The following is a 24,297-nucleotide window of genomic DNA, read 5'->3' on the forward strand; positions in this document are numbered from 1 at the left end:
GGAAATATATAGATTATAGTCTCTGAGATTGACTATTTTTCATGAACAATTCTCTGGAGATTTATCAAAATCATTGTGTGTATTAAAAGTTTGTTTCTTCATACTGTTGAAGAGTATTCCACAGAGTGGATATACCATAGTTTATTTATATCTTCACCCATTGAAAGACCTCTGTGTTGTTCACAGTTTTTTGCCAATTATAAAAAATCTGCTACAAACGTTAGTGTAAAAATACTTTTGTGCACACAAGTATTAATTTCTCTCTAATAAGTGCCACAGAATGCAATTGCTGTGTTGTTTGGTAGTTGCATGTTTAATTTTTGTTAAAGAAAATATCAAATAGAATTTGGATGTGAAATTTTAAATTCAGACTAGCAAAATATGAATTACTGGGAATCTCTGTCAGTATTTTTAGGTGGTACAATAATAATAATAAATTGTTATTATAAATATTATTAATATTAACAATAATTAATAACTATAACTATAAATATTATCTAATCATTCTGTTAAATGCACAATAACAGCTCATTATGGTATTAATTTCCATTTCATCAATGGCTAATGATGTTGAACATATTCCAAGAGCCTATTTCTGCTTTCACATTTTCTGATAAAATGTCTCTTTTTGTCTTTTGTCCATTATCTGATTGGATTGTTTCTCACTTGTGAGTTTTGAGAGTACTTTATATATTTGAGATACTAGTCCTTCATTAAATATATGACTTGCAATATTGTTTCTCCCACGTTATGACTTTTCATCCTCTTAGGATCTTCACAAAGCAAAGATTTTTATGAAAACCAGTTGTTCAATCTGTCCTTTTTGATGCATCATGCTGCTTTCTGATTCACAGGTTTTTCAAATATATTATTTTCTTGCAAACTGCTGCCAGGGCATATAACATAGTTACCCTTGTGAAATAAAAAATTATGAGAATTCAGGGAGGTAAATGTTAAGGACTGAGAAAGGCAGAAGTTTGGATGTTATGACACATGTGTTACAAGGAAGCTTTCATGCAGACTTCAAATTTAGCTCCCTTCAATTCACTGCTTCCTAAGAAGTGGTTTGGAAAACCTTTGAAGGATTCATCTGACTACAAAAAGGAACAGACTTTCTGGGGTGTGAAAGGATTTGTGGTTGAAGATGCACCAGTCAGCAGCGGATCATGTGGACATTCTGCAGACAGAATTGTTTCAAGTCTGAAGTGGCCTGGGAAACTTTTATGCAGTTAAGCCTGGTCTTCAGCCAGTGGCTAAAGCACTTCATAGTAGTAACACTGAAGGAGCCTGGCAAGGGACACTGGGGCTAATAGGCTGAAAGGCATGTCCCCTGTATCATGTCCAAGAACTCCATGCCTACCCCTGGATCTCAAAGTATAGCTCCCATTTTCTTTTTCTTTTCCCTTTGTAAAGATTTATGTTTTTTGTTCATAATCTATAAATTGATTTTGTATAAGATGTGAAACTTGGAACAAGAATCATTTAAGGTTTGACTGTGAATGCCCAGTTACATCGCCTGGGGGAAAAAAACAAAAGTGTCTTTCTTCCATTGAATTACTTTTGCACTTATGTCAAAATTCCACGGGTCAAATTTGTGTCTATTTGTGTTTTCTATTCTTTTTTCATTAATCTATTTGTCTGTGCTTCTGCTGTTACCACACAGTGTTGATTATTGTATCTATAGTGAGCCTTGCAATCATGTAGACTAATTCTTCAACTTTGTTCTTCTTTGTTAAATTTTTTTTCATCAATTCTAGTGGCCTAGTTTTTCCATGTTCATTTTAGAATAATCTAGTGTGATTCTACAAAAATCTTTCTTGGATTTTGATAGATATTGAACTAAGTCTATATGTCCAGATATAGAGAATTGGCTGTGTTACCATGTTCACATTTCCATCCATCAAAACAATATGATTATTCATTTTTTTATCTTTCATTTCTTTCATCAGTTTGTGTAGTTTTCAGCATACTAACCCAGAGGACATTTTGTTAGATTTACAGCTAATCATTTCATTTCTTAGAAGTTTTGTTTGGTGTGTGTATGTATGTGTATGTGTGTGTGTGTGTGTGTGTGTGTGTGTGTGTGTGTGTTGGGGATTGAACCCAGGCCTTGTGCATACTAGAATAGTGCTCTACCTCTGAGCTACATTCCTAGTCCTCTTCACAGTTTTAAGTAATATTATATTCCAGTATCCATGTGTTTATTGCTAGCATACAGCAGTAGAGATAATTTCTATAGGTTAATTTGTATTCTTCAACCTTGCTAAATACATTTATTAGTTCAAAGATTGTTTTATTTTTGTAAAATAAAACAATGCCTTTGGAATTTATACACTGGAAATCATCTACAATAGTGACAGTTTTTCTTTCTTTCTCTTTTTTTAAATCTCTGTCTCTCTGTACCTATGTGTCACATTGAATCAGAGTCTACCCTAGTCAGTATGAACTCATCTTAATTCCATTATATGCACAAATACACCATTTCCAATTAAGGGCACATTCTGAGGTTCCAGGTAGACATAATTTTGGCGAGATGTTATTCAACCCATTACCCTTAGGTCTCCCTCCCCCACTTGTACCTGATTGAATCCAGGAGCACTTAACTGCTGAGCCACATCCCCAGTCTTATTAATTTATTTATTTATAGACAGGGTCTTGCTAAGTTGCCTTAGAGTCTCACTAAGTTGCTAAGGCTGGCCTCAAACTTGCAGTCTTCCTGCCTCAACTTCCTGAGCCACTGGAATTACAGGCATGCATTATGAAGCCTGGCTACACTTAGGTTTTCTTTGTTCCACATATATCTTATACTTAATAGTTGACGACGCTGACAAGCCAGAAATGTCCACAGATGACAGATAAAATGGCCAAACCAAAACTTGCTATTTTTACACAAAGGGTCAGTAAAAGAGAACCCTATTTAATTTCATTTTCAGTGTCCTCAAAATGTCTTTGAGGGAAACCTAATAAAACAAACACTGGCCTGGTGCAGCATCACTTCCAGATCTTCAACACAGGTGCTAGAGATCTGCATGGGCTTTCCAGTCCGGGAGCATGATTCTCAGCAACATCAGCTGAGTTCATCTTCTCATCTTCTAGGAAAAAGTCAAGCTACAGGCTATGCATTGTGCTTTTTTTCTCAGAAATATTAGCCCTTGATGGTGTTGGTGAGGACAGACAGATGAGCATAAGCAGTTTTCTCTAGATTGCTCCAAACCTTTACCCAGGAACCAAGAAGAGTGAGCAGCTCACCTTATTCTAGGTCTGAATTCAAGATTTCTGAGATTTCTTTGTAATTTTTGAGCTCATATGGGGGCTTGTCAGGGCCTGAGGGAATAAGAATCATTGAGCAGTATCACCAAGACCTGTGAAGTATAATGCTTCAGTTGTTTCTTATACATCTAGGTTATATTTTCTCCTTTGTGTCTCTGGCACCAACACTTCCCACATTCTTCCTCAGACATCTGATGTGGAACTAACTAAACCAGAGATAGCTCAATCCCAAATTACAGAACAATTCATTTCCAGAATATGTTTCCTCATGATGCTTTTATCAGATGGAATCAAGCCACAGACGGGATTGTTGATGCAGGTTAGCTTAGATAAAGACGTCACTTTAGTAGGATGTTCTTGGCTACTTCATTTTTCTGGTAAAGAGTGCAAGCCATCCCATAAGACATCTTGCTTTATGTCTCTGATTGTTTTTTTTCCCTCTTCTTTTTAAGATTCTGCTCCCTTTCTTAGATAACTCTATGATATACCCAATTTCTGTTGAATTTATTAATATATTTCTCATAGAAATGGCTTTTTTACCACCCCCCCCCCCCCGGAGAACAAGTTCCCTCTCTCATCTCTAATCTTCAACCTCCTTTGTGTGTTTATTTGTCTAAGATTTTGTTTGGTGTGTGTATGTATGTCCTCTGTTTAAGACTCAAATGTCTAGAAGGGCTAACTGACATGAAGCAAGCCAGATATAAGCACAACCACAGAGAGTCCTGGAGGATATAGCAAATTAAAGAACACATGCCCTATTGACAAGATGGAATAGGCACTTGTTTTCATTTTATTAGATCCTCTGAATTTTCAAGAGAAGCCAGAAATTCAAGTTTTTAAAGGTTAGCAACTAATTAAAAAGAAAAAAAAGGAGATACATGTGAGCCAATATTATTCAGTCCAAATAGTATAGGTCTGAGAGCCAAATCTGGCTCACTGGTACTCACGTTAGGACTTTTGCTGTATCACTTTAATGATTTTTCCAGAAGATGCTAGGGGTTATCATGCAAATAGTCCTCCTGTGGTTCATATTAATACCCCTTGGGTGGCTTTGGAGATGAGGCCAATTTAAGACCTACTTATGGGGAAATCATGTCTCACATCTTTTTTGAGCTCCATCTGGCAAACCGCTCCCCCTGGCTCAAAGAATCATTGTCCAGCTGACTGCTGGAAGTAGGGCAGGGCTCCCCTAAAGAACAGAACACAGGATATCTGCCCAAATCTCTCTGTCCTCAGGATGTCTGTCGATAGTGAATGGTTTATTATGGCACAAGCTGGTGTATAGCTGGGCAGCCTCCTCTGTAGGGGCAGCCTGAGAGCATCTGTCACACAGACACTGCAAACATCAATAGTATTGTTATCTTAGGCCCTGGGATTTTATTTTCCTCAATACTTTATTTACTTCATTGAACAATATTGAATTTTCTTCTGCCTGAGTTGGGCTGTGAGACTAAATCATCACCAGGTGCTTTAAATTATTCTCTTGATGATTGCTCGCTTCTATTTCTGGTGCCGTTTTTATCTCTGAAGTACTGCTTTGGGTTTTCAATTTTGGTGGTCAGACCTGTGTTTCTCTTCGCTGCAGAAGTTTAAGCAAGTCTCTGAGGAATGTCTTCCTGTTTTATTCCTTGTTTCTAATGTGTCAGGCCAGGCCAGGCCAGGACAGGCAGCCGGCTGCAGAAACCACAGTCTGGTTCATAGAAAGTTTAAGAACTACACCAGAGAACTTTCTGGTGTGGAAAGAGAAGAGCTAAGGAGGGATGAGCTTTTTAAATCATACTTCAAAAGAAAGGGAATTCTACTCAGTCTTTTGGTCTTCCAAGATATTTTTTTTCCTCCCAGATTCATGATTTAATCATTTTTTTTTTCTCTTTTCTTCATGTACTTTCTCTCTCACACTGTTGTCAAGACGAAAAATCTCTACACATTTCTGGTTTCAGACCAATGGTACTTTCTTGGATTCCCAATGAAGGTTAGAGTCCTCACATCCATTGCCTCAGGTCCCCATATGTTGCCGATCAAAAGATTCATTACTCTTTATTATCACCATTATTGTTGCCTTTGTTGTTGTTGTTGTTGTGAATGATATTTTAAATATTTTGTTAGTACCTGGTTTATCATTAAAGTCACAAAGATAAGAGATATATCTGTCTCACTCACCACTGGACTCCCAGGAGAAGAAATAAATGTAGATGTCTCTCAGCTGAACCTATTTCCCTTGTAAACGCAATGAGAATTTATACTCAATTTTTAATTTCATAGATTTCATAAACATTTAGCACCTGTCCACCAAATACAGTCTTATAGGTGCACTGAGGAAAACAGCCCGCTTTGCTCTTCAAATTCAATACATTTGAGTCAGTTTTTCTCTTTCCTGCTACAGGTGTTTCCTTTTCTCACAGATAAGGTATGAGCTAGGTAATATAATTAGTTTACTGGTTAATAATTTAATTTTGGATAATCAACACTGGAAGCAATTTTTTTTAATATTGGGAACTTGGGATCCATAAATTTTAATTTCCTAGCAATTTGCTTAAGCTTTGTTTTGTTAAGAACATGGAATTATTAATATTCTTAAGTCTTTCTCTATTTCATAAATCTAATAATAAATATTTGATAAATTCTTCATATTAGTTTGCTAGGACTTCTTTAAAACTGTGTTGCAACTGATTGGCCAGAAATTTATCTCATAGTTGTAGAGACATATTTCTTACATTCTAAATGGAGATGCTGGTGGAGTTGATTTCTCATGAAAGCAATCAAAAGAATCTTCTGGCCTCTCTTCTTGGCTTTTAGCTGGTTCTCTTCTTGTTGTGTCTCTTCACACTGTCCTGTTTTTGTATTAATCTTTATGTCTAATTTCCCATTTTTATAAGAACTATCAAAAATGTATCTAGGCTGGGGATATAGCTCAGTTGGTAGAGTGCTTTCCTCACATGTACAGGGCCCTACCTTCAAACATAAACACCACAAAAAAAAAAAGAAAGAAAGAAAAAGAAAGGATGTATCCACAATTATGACTTGATTACTTTTATAAAGACCCTATCTCCAAATACACTCAAATCCTGCAGTTTAACCAACAATATAACAATGAAATACTTAGAGTTAATTTTATACTGTAAAGAATACACATTTTTACTCTGATTTGGTATACTAAACTAACATTCACTGCAGTATGTGATGCAAACAATATGCAACTGATTGAGGACAGACAGATGCAAATGATGGGAACATGAAGTTAAGGGAATAATTCTTTCAAATGGGCCCACTATGCTGACTTCCACATGCTTTCTTTTCCAAGAAGCAATTTACCTGCAGCCCTGCATGACTTAATTGGACAGGATATGTTATCTTCCTCAGCACACGACCTGTTATCTGAAGGAGAAATTCATGCCTGAAATAACAATGTTGATGAGAGGAAATCACATACCCTGAAGAGGGAGAATTTTGTGAACCTGAGAAACTGATGTGACTCTATTTTTTAAAAACAAACCCAGCTTCTATCTCAAGGTCTATCCAAAGGGAGAGGGAATGACCCTTGTCCTTGGAAAACCCACAGAGCACTCCTAGGCACATAGCCACCCTGCTGAGTTGTTTGTCTGTAAATAACAGGAGAGATCTGCTGACTTAGTTATGCTAGCTCCCAGAAAGGCCACAGAATGGGCCTAATGCCTGACCATGACCCATAGCAACCCCCTAGCAACCACCAATCTACATGAGACAGGGAAAATACCTGAAATGCCAGGTGACCCTCCCAGTACTTTCTGTGATTGATAACATGTTAGGAAACCCTGTAGTTTAGCGAGTACACTCCTCACGGCTTAAACCAATCAGTTCAAATGTATCCACCTCTTGAACTCACCAATCACCCTTACCCAACTTGTTCCTGACAGCGAATGTGCTAATCAATGTTAAGACTTGTTGTTTGATTTTCCCACAGTATGAAATGATTTGCTATGTGATGTTGTGACACATAGAGTATCCCCCAAAGCTATAAAATCTCACTGAACAAACGACTGGACTCACTCTTTGGACCCGCTGCATCAGAAATGGTTGTGAGTCCAGGCTCCAGCTTGCAATAAAGACTCTTGTGTGATTGCATTGGATTCGGCTCTTGGAAGTCTACTGGGGTCCCAGGAATCTGGCATTACAAACCTTTTCACAGACCAGATCCCAGAACTCAGTGACAAAGGGATAATTGCTCAAAATCATAAAATCTGTAAGAAAGTATGGTTCAGAATTCAATTAAAACTGGTCAGCACAGTCCAAAATGCCCTTTTATTGTTGAGGCAGTATAGACCTGAAAATCTGACATCATAAGTCAAGAAGTGGAGAGGACTCTCTAGAAACTTCTCTGGGATCCCCAATAAAACTGGATGGAGTGCAGGAGAGGCACACGGTTCTCCTCTCAAAGAGGATCCACTTTGTCATTTGAGAGTATTCCCTTTCCTTTTTCCTATTCCTTCAATAAACTAATGCCTGTTACTCTGAGAAACATGTCTGAAAATTTTCTGACTTGATCACAAGAACCGGGATTTGAAATGTGTGTGTGTGTTTCGGGGGAGGGTGTCTTTGTGCTGCCTCAGTTTCCTGTAACACAACCAAGCTCTGTACCTAGCCCTGTAACACAACCAAGAGTGGCAATTGTGTATAACTCATGTTTGTACTGTGAAAATTCAAAAATAAAAATAGCAATATTTATTAGAGTAATCAGAAAACATCTGAGGCTTTAATAGGAGCAAAGGATTAATGCAAATGGTATTTAATAAAATCAGAAATTGAATAAACATGGAAAAAAAAGACATTTAAGATATGGGGCTTGAGTGACAGAGTACAGATGAATAAAAATACCAGGCATATTTGTATCAGAGTGAGTAGGTGATCTGACTCAGCACATTGAGGAAGAATAAAAAAGTGAGTTAAATCAAATGAAAAATGGAAGTTAGAATAGATGAAAGTAGGTTTGGGATTTAAAATTTTGGAAACAGGGTTTGTATTTGATCAGAGTATGAAATATATAGTTTGTGAGCAGAAAATTGACTGAGATTATGGGAAAATCCAGGAATTATTATAATTTTTTACTCACTCTGTACACATTGTAATGCAACTTGTCGATTTTTTTAGTTTGGTAGGTTGACCTATTTCTCCTTTCCAATGTATCTTCTGGTTCATGTCTTGCTTTGACAAACCGAATGTAAACTACTTAACAATGTAGAAGTTTTGATTTTTTTGGTCCTGGACTTCAAATGAATGTCTTTTTTCCTTCTCCTCTGCAATCCCCGCCCCCAGGATTGAACTCAGGGGCATTCAACCACTGAGTCCCACCCCCAGTCCTATTTTGTATTTTATTTAGGGACAAGGTCTCAATGAGTTGCTTAGCACCTCACTTTTTCTGAGTTGGCTTTGAACTCACCATCCTCCAGCCTCAGCTTCCCAGGCTGCTGGGATTACACGTGTGCGCTTCCCTGCCAGGTCTCTCTCCTCTTTGTGATGGCTATTTGAAGAAGCCTGGTCCAACCTGCTAGAAGAAGAGAGGCCTTGTGAAAGAAATCTGACCCAGGAAAGGCCATCTTGATCACCAGCCCACAGCCTGACTTCTAATTGCCATAGACACATGACTGAATCCAAGCAAGATCAGTCTAGTCTGGACCTGGCCACAAAAAGCCTCCCTTTTAATCATAAACTCATGAAGGATAAAAAATTACTTATCATTCAGAGGATCAAATATTACAATTGTTTGTTAGGCCATATTATGGTGGTAGAGATAATTCAGATTGTTTAAATTGTGTAAATTTAGGAAAATAAACCTGGCAGCTAGAGAAGTGCTTGTGTGCAGATGTAGGGTGTGGGTGTGGGCAATTAGTAAGAAAGAAGAGTCAGGAAATGGATCTAAGAAGGAGCTTAGACTACAATAGTAATAATATTACTATTGTAAAAACCATTTATATTATAAAACATTATAAAAACCATTTTAAACCTGTGAATAAAAAAAAGGGAGAATAAGGAGAATTAAGGAATTGTTTGTATTTTTATCAAATATTATAGATAACACTTTTCTGTTTAATAATATTCTTAGAGTGATTTTTTTATGGCAGAAATGAGTATTTTCCTTAAGCCATTTTTTGCCCCATCAGTTTATCAACATATTCCTAGTCCATTTTGTGGAAAACAAGTTTTAAAAAAATCTATAAAAATTGTGGTCATGGTTAGACGTTTTGGAAAAATGAGAAGTCATTGCTCCACATGATTGGTTAAAATATAAATACCAAAGACTCCCTGTTCCAGGAAGAGCAATATAGCTTTTTGCTATGATAGAAACTTACATGGGATCACTTTGGTCGTTCAGTAAAATTTCTACATGCCTAAGTCCCATGACATATTAAGGATAAAGCCAGATTAAACATTTTTTCTCTTTAGTTCCTTGGCTGTCTGCCAAACTCTTACTGCTTCCTATGTCTGTGTCTAATCTAGTCTAAATTATCTTAAAATTGCCTTAAAGGATGTGCCATCTGAGGATTGAAGATTCTTATAACAGAAGTTTAGAGAACCCATCCACATATATTAAGACTATGAAGGCATCAGTAAATATCTCAGGAATATATAATCTATATGAATATATAGATATATAAATATGTGATACACATACATTGCACAATTAACTTCAATGGATATGAATAACAAGAAATTAAGTTAAACTTTTTAATATTTGGGTAGTTTAATGGTCATGTTAAGAATAAAAAAATGGCAATCATAACTTATTTTTTAAAAGTTCTCTATTGCTAATTAGGCAATATTCTTTCATCTACATGTACATGGATATGTGAATATATTTAGCATTTAGCATCAATTTTTTTAGAAAATTATATTTTGCTCATAAAGTGCTCTTTTCAGACCAAGCATTTAATAAAACCAGAAGATTAATTTTAGGTAGAAATTAGTGAGTGAGGAGGGATGTATACAGTATATAGTGCTTTTTTTTAATCTCCTTTGGTTTCTTGGTTCTTGTGATTCTCCAAAGATCCTTGCATCTTAATATCAGCTTTTTTTTTGTTAAGCAGATGTGTTACTTAGGAACAATTTGCAGCCCTGAGGAATCCTAATGATTTCAATAACAATGCATGTGATTTTGACAAGGATTTGCATCATTGTGAAGGATTCTGACTGGGAAGTCTTGTATTCTAACTGCCATGGTATACAAGAGGACCACCTCTGAGTCTGCCTCCAGATGCTTTATTTGATTGAAGCTAACTAGAATTAGCTTGAATTTTTTCTGTTTTTAACTTTTTGTTTATTTGATGATTCATCTCTTCCTTTTTGTTACAAATGAGAATTTTACATGCAAAAAACTAATTTCCATGACAAGAGTAGAATGTTTGTGCGACTTGTTCCCAAAGACAAGAGATGATCAAAAAGCCTAAAAAAGAGGGGAAGTAACATTTCTCTTAACTATATGCAAAAATCACCTATGAGAGGATACTTTTTAGACTTTTAGATTTTTTTTCACTCAGAAGTACATTAGAAATTAAATCCCACATTATTGAACTTTCTAAACTTGACTTTTTCAATATTATTCAATCTACAGATATACTTAACTGTATCTCTTCTAAAAAGCCAATTCCCTCACTGTAAACAATAAGATCATTTTCATTTTTTAGTAATTGATTTTGGTTAGACCACTGAACTGAACATACTCTTTTGAAAAAAAAAAATCTCTATATATTCAGAAGAGCCACACAATTTAACTTGTTCAATGTCAAGTGACAGTGTACTTAGACTTACAAGATCAGAGTGGAACACTAGGAAAGAGCTCAGTTACCTAGGTCTTCCTATGCTCATATTAATCAGGCAGGGATTTGCTATTCACTGGGAACTAATTCATGTTTGAGTACAAAAAAAAAATTAAAGCTTACTAAAGAGCTTTTCTTTACACTTTATTCCATTGGCCAATGTTTTCAAAAGTAAGTAATTTATTACTTTAATGAGTGTATGCACAAATGATGGAGACGGAGCAGACCTCATAAATCAGAGTGACGCCATTTATTCAGCTGCAGAGTTGATCAGTCAGGCTTACCCACTTTCTGGGTTAATAATGCCCACCAGTTACAAGAGGGGTTTGGGTTTTTACAAGTTACACTGCAAGGTGACTTAATCATTGGAGACTTCAACAGGACATGTACGTGTGGCTTCATTGTCACTGGGAAAGAATCTACTGGAAAAGGATCAATGTTTCATGCCTCCTTCCCAGGGATTGTCTTATCACCAGGAAAGGATTTATTGAGGAAGGATCAAGGTTTTGCCTTCTTCCTCCCTCCTCCTGGGTTACACTGTCTTGGGGGTTCTTTCAATGAATATAACTAATATTTTCTGAAATAAAACACAATACCACCAAATGGAATAATACATATCAGGGCACATCAGAATCTGTCTCAGTTTGCAAAATGCTATTCCAGTTTTGTGCAATGTGCCTTGTTAAAATTTTAAAACAGAAAATTTTGCAGGTGATGGGAAGTAATTGAGGAAATTTATACATGACCACAAATAGCTTACATCTACATTTTAAATAGTAAAGTCTTCTCAAGATGAGGAATAGATCTGAGTGGAAAGGAAGTGAAAGTTTTTATAAGTCTATGGTGAAAAATATTCATGTATAAACTTGGTCAGTGGTAATGCAGACGAGGAGAAGGAACAGGTGTGAAGCATGTTTAAGAAACAACATAGAAAAAAAAATGGATTACTAATTCAAAAGAATAGCAAGCAATTGGTAATGACTCCAGTTGTCTTTTGCCCTGGCAATGCTGTGGATGGTGGTGCCAATAAAAAAAGAATTCAGGAAGGGGAGCTGATCTTGACACCATGAGTCATTAGCTACAAGAAAATGCACTTTAGATTAGTGAAAACACTATTGCCTGTAATGTTGAATATTTTCAAAATATAGCAGTTGAATTCATTATACTTGAAGAGTAAACAGTGGCTAAGAAAATAGAGGCAGTTACTATCTACTTATAATAAGGTTGACTGGAAGGGCAGGCAACAGAGTCACAGATGTAATTTCTTCATTTGTGTATTGTAATGTTTATTGAGTAGATCCATTGCTCTCATCTTTCTCTACCTAGATACTATTTTTCATATCCATTGAGTAAATTATTCCTAAGACTTCCCATCTAATTATTTTATGTGTTTATTTTTACTTATGAAAATTCAGCATCAACGGGCAAGAATATATAACTATAATTTATTGAATCTCTTCCATGGTTGATAATATACACAAAATTTTATTTACATGTGGGACAGGCATTTGTTCATAATACTAGAACATACATTATTTTAGCAATGGCAAGTTCTTTTCGTGTGTAACGCTGCAATACTATATGAGAAAAAACTTGAGACAAAAAGCCAACCGAGTTGAGTCAATCTAATATATTTCATAGACACTCTTTTAGACTCTTTAGAGTTTAATAAAGATATGGTTTATTTTCCATATTGATGTTTTTTTTTTTAAGGCTAGGAAACTGTAAATTATTGTAAGATATATCCAGTGAATGACTCTGGAATATTTTTGAACAATAAAAAAAATAGTCATTTTTTTCCTCCTAAATCGATTTACGCTTGTTCCTTCATGCTAAATCATACAGTTATTATTACTACAATCCAAATCTGTATTGCTACTCACTTGAATTTCTGCAGCCACTCCTTGGCACTCCATCTTGGTCTTCTTTAGCTGACTCATCTCTCAGATCCACTCACCATAGAGTACCTAGTATGGATAATCTGTCAATTTAACTCCATTGGGACTTTGCACTTCTCAGAAACCAACACTGTTTGTTATCTTATGCATATAACCAGGCTCCCTTGTTTAAATTTCAATCCTTTTAACCTAAACCTAACCCTTAGCCACAAACGATGCTCTTTTCTCCACTGCATGACACAACATCAGACTTCTTGTCCTCTTCATGTCAAATTATGTATGCTTCTGGAATTCTCTCATAGATTTCTTATGTAAAGGGGCTTTCCTTCTCCACACATATCCAATCTCTATAAATATTGAGGCTGACCAGCTTCTTCTGGAAGTACACTTACATACCAGCTTTTTATGCTGGTCTTTCAGGTTCTTGAATCTTTCATCAGAAACTTAATATTATTAATTTTTTTTTTTAGATATGATGGATTTGTCTTTTCTATTAGATGCAAATAAGGATATAGGGTAAAAAACTGATATCAAAATTCTTTTGTTAAGTTCGCTGGTTTTCTTTATTTTTTAATGAAACCTGTACTTATGGTGGGGCTACATCCTATACTTGGCTATTGATTTATTAATGATTAAATACCCTCATGTTTTCTGGTATTGATGTTCCATGATTATGTCTTGAGAAAAATATTTACGTAAAATTTTACTTAAAAAAGGCTTTCAATTATTTAACCAAAAAAAGCTATTTATATCACTTTTCCACTTTCACTTAAATAACTAAGACTTTTAAAGGTTTTTTTTAAAAAAAAATTGTTACTATTTTCTTCCTATTATTTCTTTCAATAGTGATATAAAAGCATCTAGGGTAATGAGAAGATAACTAGATAGTATTATCTAACAAATTCCCCCAGTTTCTTTCTAAGTAGATTATTATAGATGCTTTTTCTAGAAACCAAGACAATGTGGAGAGCTGCTTCAAGTCCTGATTCTTGCGAACAGGTCAGAAAGATTTCAGACATGTGGCTCAGAGCAACATGAATGAGTTTATGGAAGGGACAGGAAATGGGAAATAGGACATTTTTAAGGAAGAGCATGGGAACTTTCAGGACAGTATGCCTCTCCTGCACTCCAGTTTTTGTTTTTGTTTGGTAGTGGGGATTGAACTCAGGGCACTCAACCACTGAGCCAATCCCCAGCCCTATTTTGTATTTTATTTAAAGACAGGGTTTCACTGGGTTGCTTAGTGTCTTGCTTTTTGCTGAGGCTGGCTTTGAACTTGTGAGCCTCCTGCCATAGCCTCCTGAGCCACTGGGATTACAGGTATGTGCTACTGTGCCTACCTGTGCCTACTTTGATTGGGATCCCAGAGAAATTTCTAGAGAGTCCCCCCATAGGTCCACCTCTTAACTTTTGACTGCCAGAAAGATGACACCAGACTTTTAAGCCCCAACTGTGATGGCAACTTTAGATCACCTGGGCTCATGTTTATCAGTTCCAACTGGATTCTTAACCATACATTTTTATAGATTTTATGGTTAGAAGGAACTATTCTTATCTACCAGAGTTTCAGGATCTGGTTACAAAACAGTCTTCCCCTCAGGTTAACTTGGTTTCCACTCATCAACTTTGTTATTTTGGGGCTCCATTTCTTCTTCAGATAGAAGGTAGTTTGCTGAGAAATCTGACATACCCTGTCCACTTAGGCCAGGCAGGACTGCAGGTAAATTGCTTCTTGAAAAAGAAAACATGTGGGAGTCAGCACAGTGGGGCTGATTTTATAGAATTATTCTCTTAACCTGTGTCCCCACTATCCTCATTGTCTGTCCCTAACAGATAAGAAACTTAAAAGTTCCATAAATCTACAGTGCAGATTTTAAAAATAAATTTTACCTTACAGAATGTGAACTATTAAGGGAATGCTTATTAAAAGATTTACAAACATATTTTATTATCCTACAATAGATGAGATGCCAAAACTTGTTCAGAAATTCGTTATATATACCTTGCCCTATGCTAACCTGAGGGACCTGCAAATAAAATTCTTAGTGAACTCAATTGCTCCCTTAAATTTAAAGTGTGGACATCCCACATAGGGTTGATAAGAGACGTTTCTGACTTTTCATATGAATTTTCTTTTGAAACCAAAATAACCATTCTCTTCTGTGAGCCAACAAATGGCTGTCAAGCATTTTATTCACAACAAGACCCTCATAAGGTAGTGTAATTGACATGCTAATTGACTCATCTTAGGCCTTAGGTTGGCACTGAAATAAGACCTGCCACTATGACATAGGATATACTTGTTAGTTTGATAAAAGTAAAATCTTTTTTGCATTATGGAAAGGAAGAACTACATCTTTATTTCTTTATAGACATACAGAGGTGCTGTAAAGTAGGAATCTGTGTTTCTACATAACTTCATATAAATAGTTTTTAGGCAGAAATGCCATTATAAGGTTACTATAAAATAAGTCCCAGTTTTAGGAATGTGAAATATTTCTGAAATAACTTCAATTTTTGGTTTTTGTAGGGCAGAGTTAACCATGGGTCCATAACTGTTTTCTCCTACTTTTTCCCCCCTAACCAATCTCCTTATAAATATTTGACTGATGGATTTACTTGAATGAAAATAAGTGAGAATCCTGCAGGGGTTGCTAGGTACTGATTGCTGAACTTGGGAATGCAGCATGCAGGATATCTTTCTGCAAAATACTTTATTGTAAATCTTCCTGCAATCTATGAATCTCTGGGCTGCAGCCACACTAGATATTGGTTAATCATGCAGCCAATACAGGGAGATGGGAATAGGAAAATATAAAAATTGAGACATCCTTATACTCATCCTTCTAAGAGCAAAACATGTTCTAGTACACACACACACACACACACACACACACACACACACGAGAAACTATGTCTGGTGAATTTGGTTTTCCTGGATGTAAAAAGACTTGTGCCATGTGTATTATTTGTTAATTCTTTGTGAAGATTGTATATGAGGGTGTGAAAATTTGGGCCTCTGTGTTCATGCAATTTGTATGGGTTTTACTTTACAAACATTAGATCATTATAATAGTTCTGTGAAGTGGGCAGCACTTGTGTTATTAGCTACATCTTAGAAAGGATCTTATACTGTGGTGATAATAGTAGCTATAAGAAATCTGGAGCAGTAGCAGCCAATATTTATCTCTTATAAGAACAAGGCCCTTAATTAACTCATATGTTTTGCAATTATCCAGCATGCAGATTAATATGAAATCAATAAAAACCCAAGCTTCAGTATAATTCTCATGCTTGGGCACCATTTAAGACATTGAAAAGCCTCCTAAAAATATGCTCAAATGATCATATAATTGGTAACATTTGCCAATGTCAAATACTTTGACCATGATCGATTAAGAACATTCCCTCTTTACCCCAACTTCTCTTTGCTAACCTGCCTTATATTGGATAGTGTGGAAGGAAATAGTGAGGAGGTAATTCAAAAAGGGATTTGTTTATTTGGGGTTCATGTAATATATGGGGTATAATAATTTGGCTTGCAGTTAATTTTATGTATAAGCAATGCCTGCAATCCTAGTGTAGGAATAGTTTTCTAGAGTAATCATCACATGTTGTGATAACCAAAATGATATGAAGGCAAAGTTTGTGCCATGGCTTGCATGCCTTTTGGTATACAACAGATGAATTTAATTGTCAGCAGAGGCAAGACAAACTTTAAAATGTACAGAATCAGAATCTGGTCTGGTTAACTTTCATGAGTTTTATAGTGCATATATGAAAGAAAGAGCTTTACATAAATCTTGAAATGATCTTTTATAACACTTCCCAATAACAAGATGTGAAACTAAAATATTGCAAAGCTATTACTAAAAAAAATTATTTTGGTCTAACATGTTAGACAAACTTATTTTAGAAATTAAATTATAAAATTCTTCTGTGAAGAGGTAAAGAGATTGCAGCCAACAATATAAGATACAATTACCACATCAGTAGATCAGAAAGTTAATAATGTTGTGTTCCCAATATTGTTTGTTATGGGTCATTTTTAAAAGATTATAGTTTGTTGTAATATTGGTTCATTCATGTTATATTTTGTATTTTTAATATTTTTCTTAAATTTATACCAAATTTTATATGAATCAGGTCCATGATCCATCTCTGCCTGTAAGGTTAATATCGTTCTCTGTATTTTTCACATGAATAACTTAAGTAGGCTAAGCCACTACTAAAATATCATCTAATGTGCTTTTCTAGTCAACTGAACTTTCTTTTGTCCAGATTAAATCAATCATAGGGGAGAGAAAGAAAATCTGACATTATGCAGAGGATCAGATCCATACAAAAAAAAGAATAGAAAAGCCTAAGACATTCAGTTATCTATTCATTCTCTGTTTATGCCAAACTTAAGGCTCTTTTGCTTAAATAGACAAATAAGAATGCATCTCTGATACAAGTTAATCTGCAAAATATTCTATTGTTGCTATGCTTTCAGTGTTTGGTGTATAGGCTCCTCCTACAAAAATAAATACTTTATGTATGAATTGGAGACTATTTCAAATTAAATGTTTGGGAGGCATTTATAATAATGCTGAATGAAAAGGCATTTTTGAGGCTTTGTAAAATGTTTAATTACAAGAAAAAAGTTTGAAATTTTAAGTACAATCTATCTTGAGTGTAGTATTAAAGTATTTTGTGTAGTATTTAGTATTTTACAATACTTAAATCACTTGTCTCTGAAGGTTAATATGCTTATTCAAATGTGCAAAAGTATTCTAATCTGGATGGTCAAGAAAGAGAACAAAAAGCCAGAATGATTTGGAACCTATTTAAAAAAAGAGAATGACCAATCCAGGTAGACAAGACTTGAGTTTATTTATGCGATTCAAAACTCCCTTCTTGAAAGGACATTTACAAACTTAATTTCAAAAATAAAATAAATTCTGAATGACAAATGTTCACGTTTTAATTTCAATATTACAGGTATGTTCTTTCATGATAAATTATCAGTTGAAAATGTTCCAGTGGAATCTGGTATCAATTAATTTTACACTTCATATAATAAATAATAAAACATTTATTTTCAAGTCTTACATATATTACTTAAAAATAGATACAAAGTTCAGTTTGTAATTTTTAAATTTTATTGCTGTTTCAAGCTACCTGAAAGAAAATACCTTAGTGAAAATTATGTTTCAATTGTCCTGAATAAGTATGGCTTAAAACAGTCCACCCATGTATTATTTAGCTATCAGGTTGGTCAAATGATGGATGATGTCTTGAAAGTTAAGAAATGGTATCAGTTGGGCAGGTAAAATAATATTTGATACTTTTATAATATGCAACTTGGAATCAAATTCAAGAAGTTGACTGATTAAAAATCTAACATTGCACAAATTCATAAATAATTGCTTAGTTTCCATCTTTAAACCTGCTTTTTTGAAGCACACCGAAACAATGAGATAGAGAAAAAAATGTACATAAGACTGTTTGCTTGATGGAGGCATCAATTTGTTAAAATATTTCTCATACATATTTTCCTGTTCAAAAATATAAACTTGATTGTTTTCCATATATACAAGTATCCCGTGAAATCCTGGATTCTGAGAAGAAATAGTTTGAGGTATAGCATTGAGTAAAACATCCAAATGCATGATATTTTTGGCTGAAATTCATTAAAGTTACTGTCGGCAGAGAGTTGATTGGAGTGTGCTCCCAAAAGTCTTCCAGGTTTTGCCCTCTGAGAAATTTGTCAGCGACATCAAATAATTGAACTCTTCAACATCAATATATACAAAGGCATTTTATTATTAATCAAAGAAAGGGAAATAGAGACATCAGAAATTGCAACTTTATTTTTTGAAATACATATATTTATTGCCATCATAGTTCCGCAATTGTCATAAAATTAGAGTCAGATGGGATTCTGAGACACGTGCAAGTTTTGGAAATGGACATGTAGATAACAGTATGGAACTGTACATAAAATAATTACAATTTATTAAACACACTGTTTTAGCATATCCTTGATGGACGGGAATGAGCACCATATTTTTTTATGAATATATATTTTTGTATTTTTTTTTCTACAGCACCAAAGAAATCCAAATAGGAAAAGGAGAGATGAGGGTCGAGAATTAGGAATCAGCCCTGTTTCCATCTCAGCCACACTACCTTATTTCTTTATGATTTTCAAAGCTTTTTTCACATGATTCTGCCCCCTCAAGGGCATCAGTATTTCCTAAATGGTACAAGTATATATAGCAGTTTGTACTCTATACCATCCTTATTCAAAACTTGCATGTGGCATGAAATGGATTCTGGCACCAAGGTATATTTTCTGTTGGTTTCATAGGTTCTTCGTCTTAATCTTAGCCAAGAAAGCAAACTGGACCAAGTTCAAATCCAAATTTTTGATTCTGATCTCCAAAGTCATTGATCATTACATCAATGATAGGTACTTGATCGATTTTCGGTGTGTTGATTTCAATTACAGCCTTTTCTGGACTGTAAAATTAAGCATAAATTAAAAATTACATGATAATTTAATATTGCTAAAACACATGTTATTTTCCTAAGCTTCTGAAAGGAGGCTAGAAGATAAGAAAGAAGAGAATAAATCCAAAATTTGCCAAAAATTGTGTGATAACTTTTTGCTATTATGAGTGGAGGATCACATTCAGTTTTAAATTTTGAATATTAACAATAATACTTAATATTTAATTGTAGTAACGCAACTATGATCATCCAACATACTGCACATTTAAAACTAATTAAGTTGATAAATACAATTTAATATAAAAATTGATGCTGGTACTAGATCCCATAATATAAGTAGTACATCCTTATTATTTTAATTATAATTAAGATATAGATGGTCAAATTCTCTTGTCAAATACAGTATAAAATCATAACAGAAGTTGAAACATTTCTACTGCCATATGCTAATTTTTATAAATATTAATAGTATACTACTATTTAGAATGCTTTCCAGGACTTGTGCATCTATAACCTGATTTGTGTTCTCTTTCTTGTTCTACTTGTACCCCACTCATTCTGTTGAAATCATGGGTGCTCTTATTTTGCAATTGTGCTATCTCTTCAGTCATCAACACTTAGTCAAAGCAAATTGCTATTATATGGAATTCCCATGTGCATGAACATTGGTTCCAGATAATAAAGATAACAAAAATGATAGTAGTTTCCTAAGTTGCTGTTAACACAGTGACAATTAAAAAGCACCTATCTAAGATTACCTTCTGTTATGTCTTCAAAAATGTATCTTTGTGTATTTCAGAGTGTCTGCATGTGTGCATATCTGTGTGTGAACATTAGTGGTTTTGAAAACTCTGTATTTTAATATGTCAATGTTAAGCATCAAATCTTATTAATAACTGACAGCCATTGAGAGAAATCTGGCTTAGAATTAAAGTGAGGCTGTTAGAGGCTGCCTCTCATCTGTGAAGAAGACAAGCAGAGATTTCACTCACCGCACAGCCATCATGCAGTGCTTTGATGTAAGGGTTGTTATCATAGGACATCTCCTCATCATTTGATCCCAGGAACCGAAGTGCTTTGTCATAACTTCCTGATGACACATCATACCAGGCAGCCGACTGATGACAGTTATAGGAGAAATTTTGCCGAGCAGAGGCAGTGAGAAGTTTCAGGAATGTCATTTGCACCATGTTAATGGTATTGCCTTCAACATCTAAATATGAAAGCTGGGAATAAAAGAATAAAAAGACACATAAAGACTCTTTTTCTCTTTTATGCTATGAAAAAATAAATCACTGTTGACAGTGAACTTTGATGCTGGAAGGATGTAGATGAATCCACAGCCCTTTTGTAACCCACTGAGAAAAAGTGAGAATTGAGGGTTACAAGACCCAGAGACAGGATTTTATGAACTCAGGTCTCTATCTCCAACTCACTTACTCTATCTAACCACTGCTTATCCTTGACAAAATCACAATGTCTATTGTTTCCTAATCAGAAAACACTGCCAGAAAAATAAAAATGATTCTGCTTTGAGGAAATACTTCAGTATATTTCATATCTTTTTTTTTTTAAATTGTAAAATAATGAAGCAATGAAAACCAAGGAATCTCAGTGTGATGCAAAGGTTAACTGGTTTTGTTCTTTGATCATGCTCCTGTACTTTTTATTTTGGGGCTATAGTCTTCCAAGGTGTTTTGGTCTTCTAATTTTCAAAGCAGAGTTTCAGTCCATTCTCAGATTTTATATATACGCTTTTTTTCACTGTTTTATCACCAGCACCCAGCTTAATGGCAGAGACAATAGGAATTAATAATTGTTGAGTCAATACTATTTTGTATTTATAGCAGAAAAATAGTTTTAAATGTAAATTATTAAGACTTGTCTTATGTCATCTTCACAAAATTTTTGTTGGGCATAATGGAGATCACTGAGCTTAAGAGAAATGTATAAACCTAAATTTAAAAAAACATTACAAATTCACTGTGATTTATACATGAAGGCAATACAAAAGCACTGATCTGACTTTTCTTCTTATAAAAACTTTATCTATTCCTTACTGATTAACAGAGAGATATTGAGGAGCCTCGTGAGTTTAGGGGAAAAATTTACTTTTGCAATGAACTCTAAGGAAAATAAAGCTTCACAAAACAAACACACACAGGGTTCTACTTGTGTATATTTTACACTCATACACAAATAAGAATGTAGCTTGGATGCATAATATCTAGCCTGAATACTAAACTAGGAAATTATAAGTCATTAATATGTATGTTTATATAGTAATGATAAATGTACGAATTTTCATCAGTGGAAAATAGTAGCATTTTAAAAAAATATTAATTGATTGAATAATTATTTGGATAAGTGGGAAACACTTCAATTTGGTTAACTCCTAATTAAAGTAATTTAAACACATATTTTAAATGACTTTTAATATGAATTTTGTCTAAGACACAATCTTAAAATATCTTTACAAAATTTTTAAGGGAAACTGGTAATTGTATGGAAATATGCAAATTTGGCTTACAATACAAATAAAAGGTAGGTTTGTTCAGTATATTCCCAAAGGTAACAATCAGAAAAAATAATCGTACATGCTAAAAGTTCTTCATGAAATGAAAACCAAAGAATAAACTAGGGATCAAGCAAATAGGAAATGAAATAGTGATAGTCAAAGATATTAAATGGATATTAAATACTTTTGCTGATATTTTTAGCAAAATTCATTTTATGATAACTTTGTCTTGAACTTGAAATTTAGTACTTCCATCTATTTTGATACAAAAACAAATTAAATTGCTTTAGGATACCATAGTGGTCTCAGAGATGCTAGGTGGAGCAAATTGTAGAACACAAGATCTATATAATTTGAGCTTGGCTTATGGAATTTGAAATAAACCATTTCATGCTGAGGTAATAACATACCAATTTTCCTCTCTTAAATTCACTAAACCAACTTCCTGGTTTCCCCTTTGGCCACGATGAAAGTCTTACCTATTGTAAAGGAACAGAAAAATTAAAAGTTAGGCAAATATTATAAATGATAATTTTTTTGTCTATATGGGTAAATTTTAGTAAGATTAAGAAACTACAGAGCTTTTGAAATATACATAAAATGAGATAAAGAGCAACATTTGAGCTAGATCCTATGAATTGCATGTAATAAATATTGAATCATTTTTTTTCATGATCTCTTCAGTGGTTTAAAAATAAATGGGGAGAGATAACTTGGTAAAGACAGACTAAGAGCTGTAGGGGACATCATTAGAACTCTCGGGTAATCTCTCACAAAAGAAATCCTCCAAATGCCAGCCAGCATCAACCCCCAAAGACAAGGAACAGCACTGTGTATCAAAGGAAGCATTCTGAAAACATTTCTCCAGTAACTAAGGGTGGGCTGTCCCAGAAAAGTCATTGGTAGAAAGTAAGACTAATCATTTCTTCTGGGAATATAAAGAATCCCTTGTAGATCTGCATTTATTATTAAGTAAAGATCAGTAAATTATGAGTTTATAAGGCTTTATCACTAGGAAATCTGAATAATCAGTGTGAGGGGCAGCATTTTCCTTTGCCATGGATTATTTTGGGGGCTAGAGGAGGTGTATTATGCCTTGCCATGTGATAAGTTGGGTTGGAAGATGGAAGTTGCTTTGTCTCCTGACCATAATATATCATTCTGATGTTACCAACTTAAATATTCTCCTAAAAAGATCAATCACACATAAAATTATTTGCTTTGTCTTATGGAGTTCCTTTACCTCTAGGAGCCTGTGTCATTTTCTAAAGAAATTGTTTGGAAAATGCACTTATGCTAATGAAAATCTCTGATTCTGTTAATGATCTGCATGTAGCTTTAAAGACGTAACTCAAGTACATTGATACTATTAGGTGAAAAGCATGTAAAAGAAAAATTCTTTATGAAATTTTTCATTTTGAATATAATATGCAGCTGTGAGTGTTACCATGTGATAATTGGGCAGAAGAATACTATATATGTACTAAAATTTGAGATTCAGCTGTGATGTGTCATGGAAAAACCATAGAATTTTAGAGAGCAAGCAGGTGCCTAAAGAATACATCTGGGCAAAAAATAAAGGAAAGAAGTATTTGTTAACTCTATGCATCACTTGGGTGCCTTATTCATGTTTATGCAAATGAAATGCTCTAATTACCCTGTAAGAAAAGCAGATAAATGAAAATATGACAGTATAATTTTCCTGTTTAGTTCAATATTGCAAAAACATGGCAGGAACTGTCAATATTCGCCACCAAAACAGATTGGTACTTACTCCCTTAGATTTTTTGTCTGGATAAAGGCAAGTCTCACCGCCAGATGTGAAATTACAATAAACTTTGAAGGAATCTCCTGAGCAACCTTGGTTAGGATCAATCCAATATTCACCTAGAAAGTAGGAAAAAGCAGGTCATACACAAGTTCATTAACAATATCAAATGTATGAGAATCACATTTTATTAAAAAGAGAAATAAGGAAAGTCAATATTCATAGATCTCGTTACTTTTATGCTTTTAGGCATATTAGGGTATATATTTGATTAGCTGGAGTGACCTTTTCTTTTTTGCCTCAACTCTTTGTAAAGGAACCATATCTGAAATATTTTTTTTTTGGTCTTATCATACCAATCACTTTTAGGTATTAATCTGTTACCTCTTCAAATAATAACATCCTGTGAATCCATGTGTAATAAATTACATGTATAATGGAATCAGATCTAGTTGAATCCAAATCTACTATGTAGTACTTTGTTTTAGAAATGTGAGTGTGATAATCCATTTTGACCTAATTTATTTATCTGTAACAATGGAGTACATATTTAGCCAC

The 24,297-nt window shown here is 34.4% G+C and overlaps 1 protein-coding gene across 1 annotated transcript in view; it reads right to left on the reverse strand.

The window, feature by feature from the left end:
* Window positions 1-19,326: 19,326 nt before the first annotated feature.
* Window positions 19,327-24,297, reverse strand: part of LOC143640001 (uncharacterized) — a 141,157-nt gene continuing 136,186 nt past the window's right edge. Inside the window, 4 exon segments of the mRNA XM_077107990.1 lie at window positions 19,327-19,464; window positions 20,437-20,679; window positions 22,382-22,450; window positions 23,746-23,858. Coding sequence (XP_076964105.1) covers window positions 19,327-19,464; window positions 20,437-20,679; window positions 22,382-22,450; window positions 23,746-23,858 — 563 coding nt within the window.

Source organism: Callospermophilus lateralis, unplaced genomic scaffold (assembly GCF_048772815.1).
Source record: "Callospermophilus lateralis isolate mCalLat2 unplaced genomic scaffold, mCalLat2.hap1 Scaffold_105, whole genome shotgun sequence".
Classification (NCBI taxonomy): domain Eukaryota; kingdom Metazoa; phylum Chordata; class Mammalia; order Rodentia; family Sciuridae; genus Callospermophilus; species Callospermophilus lateralis.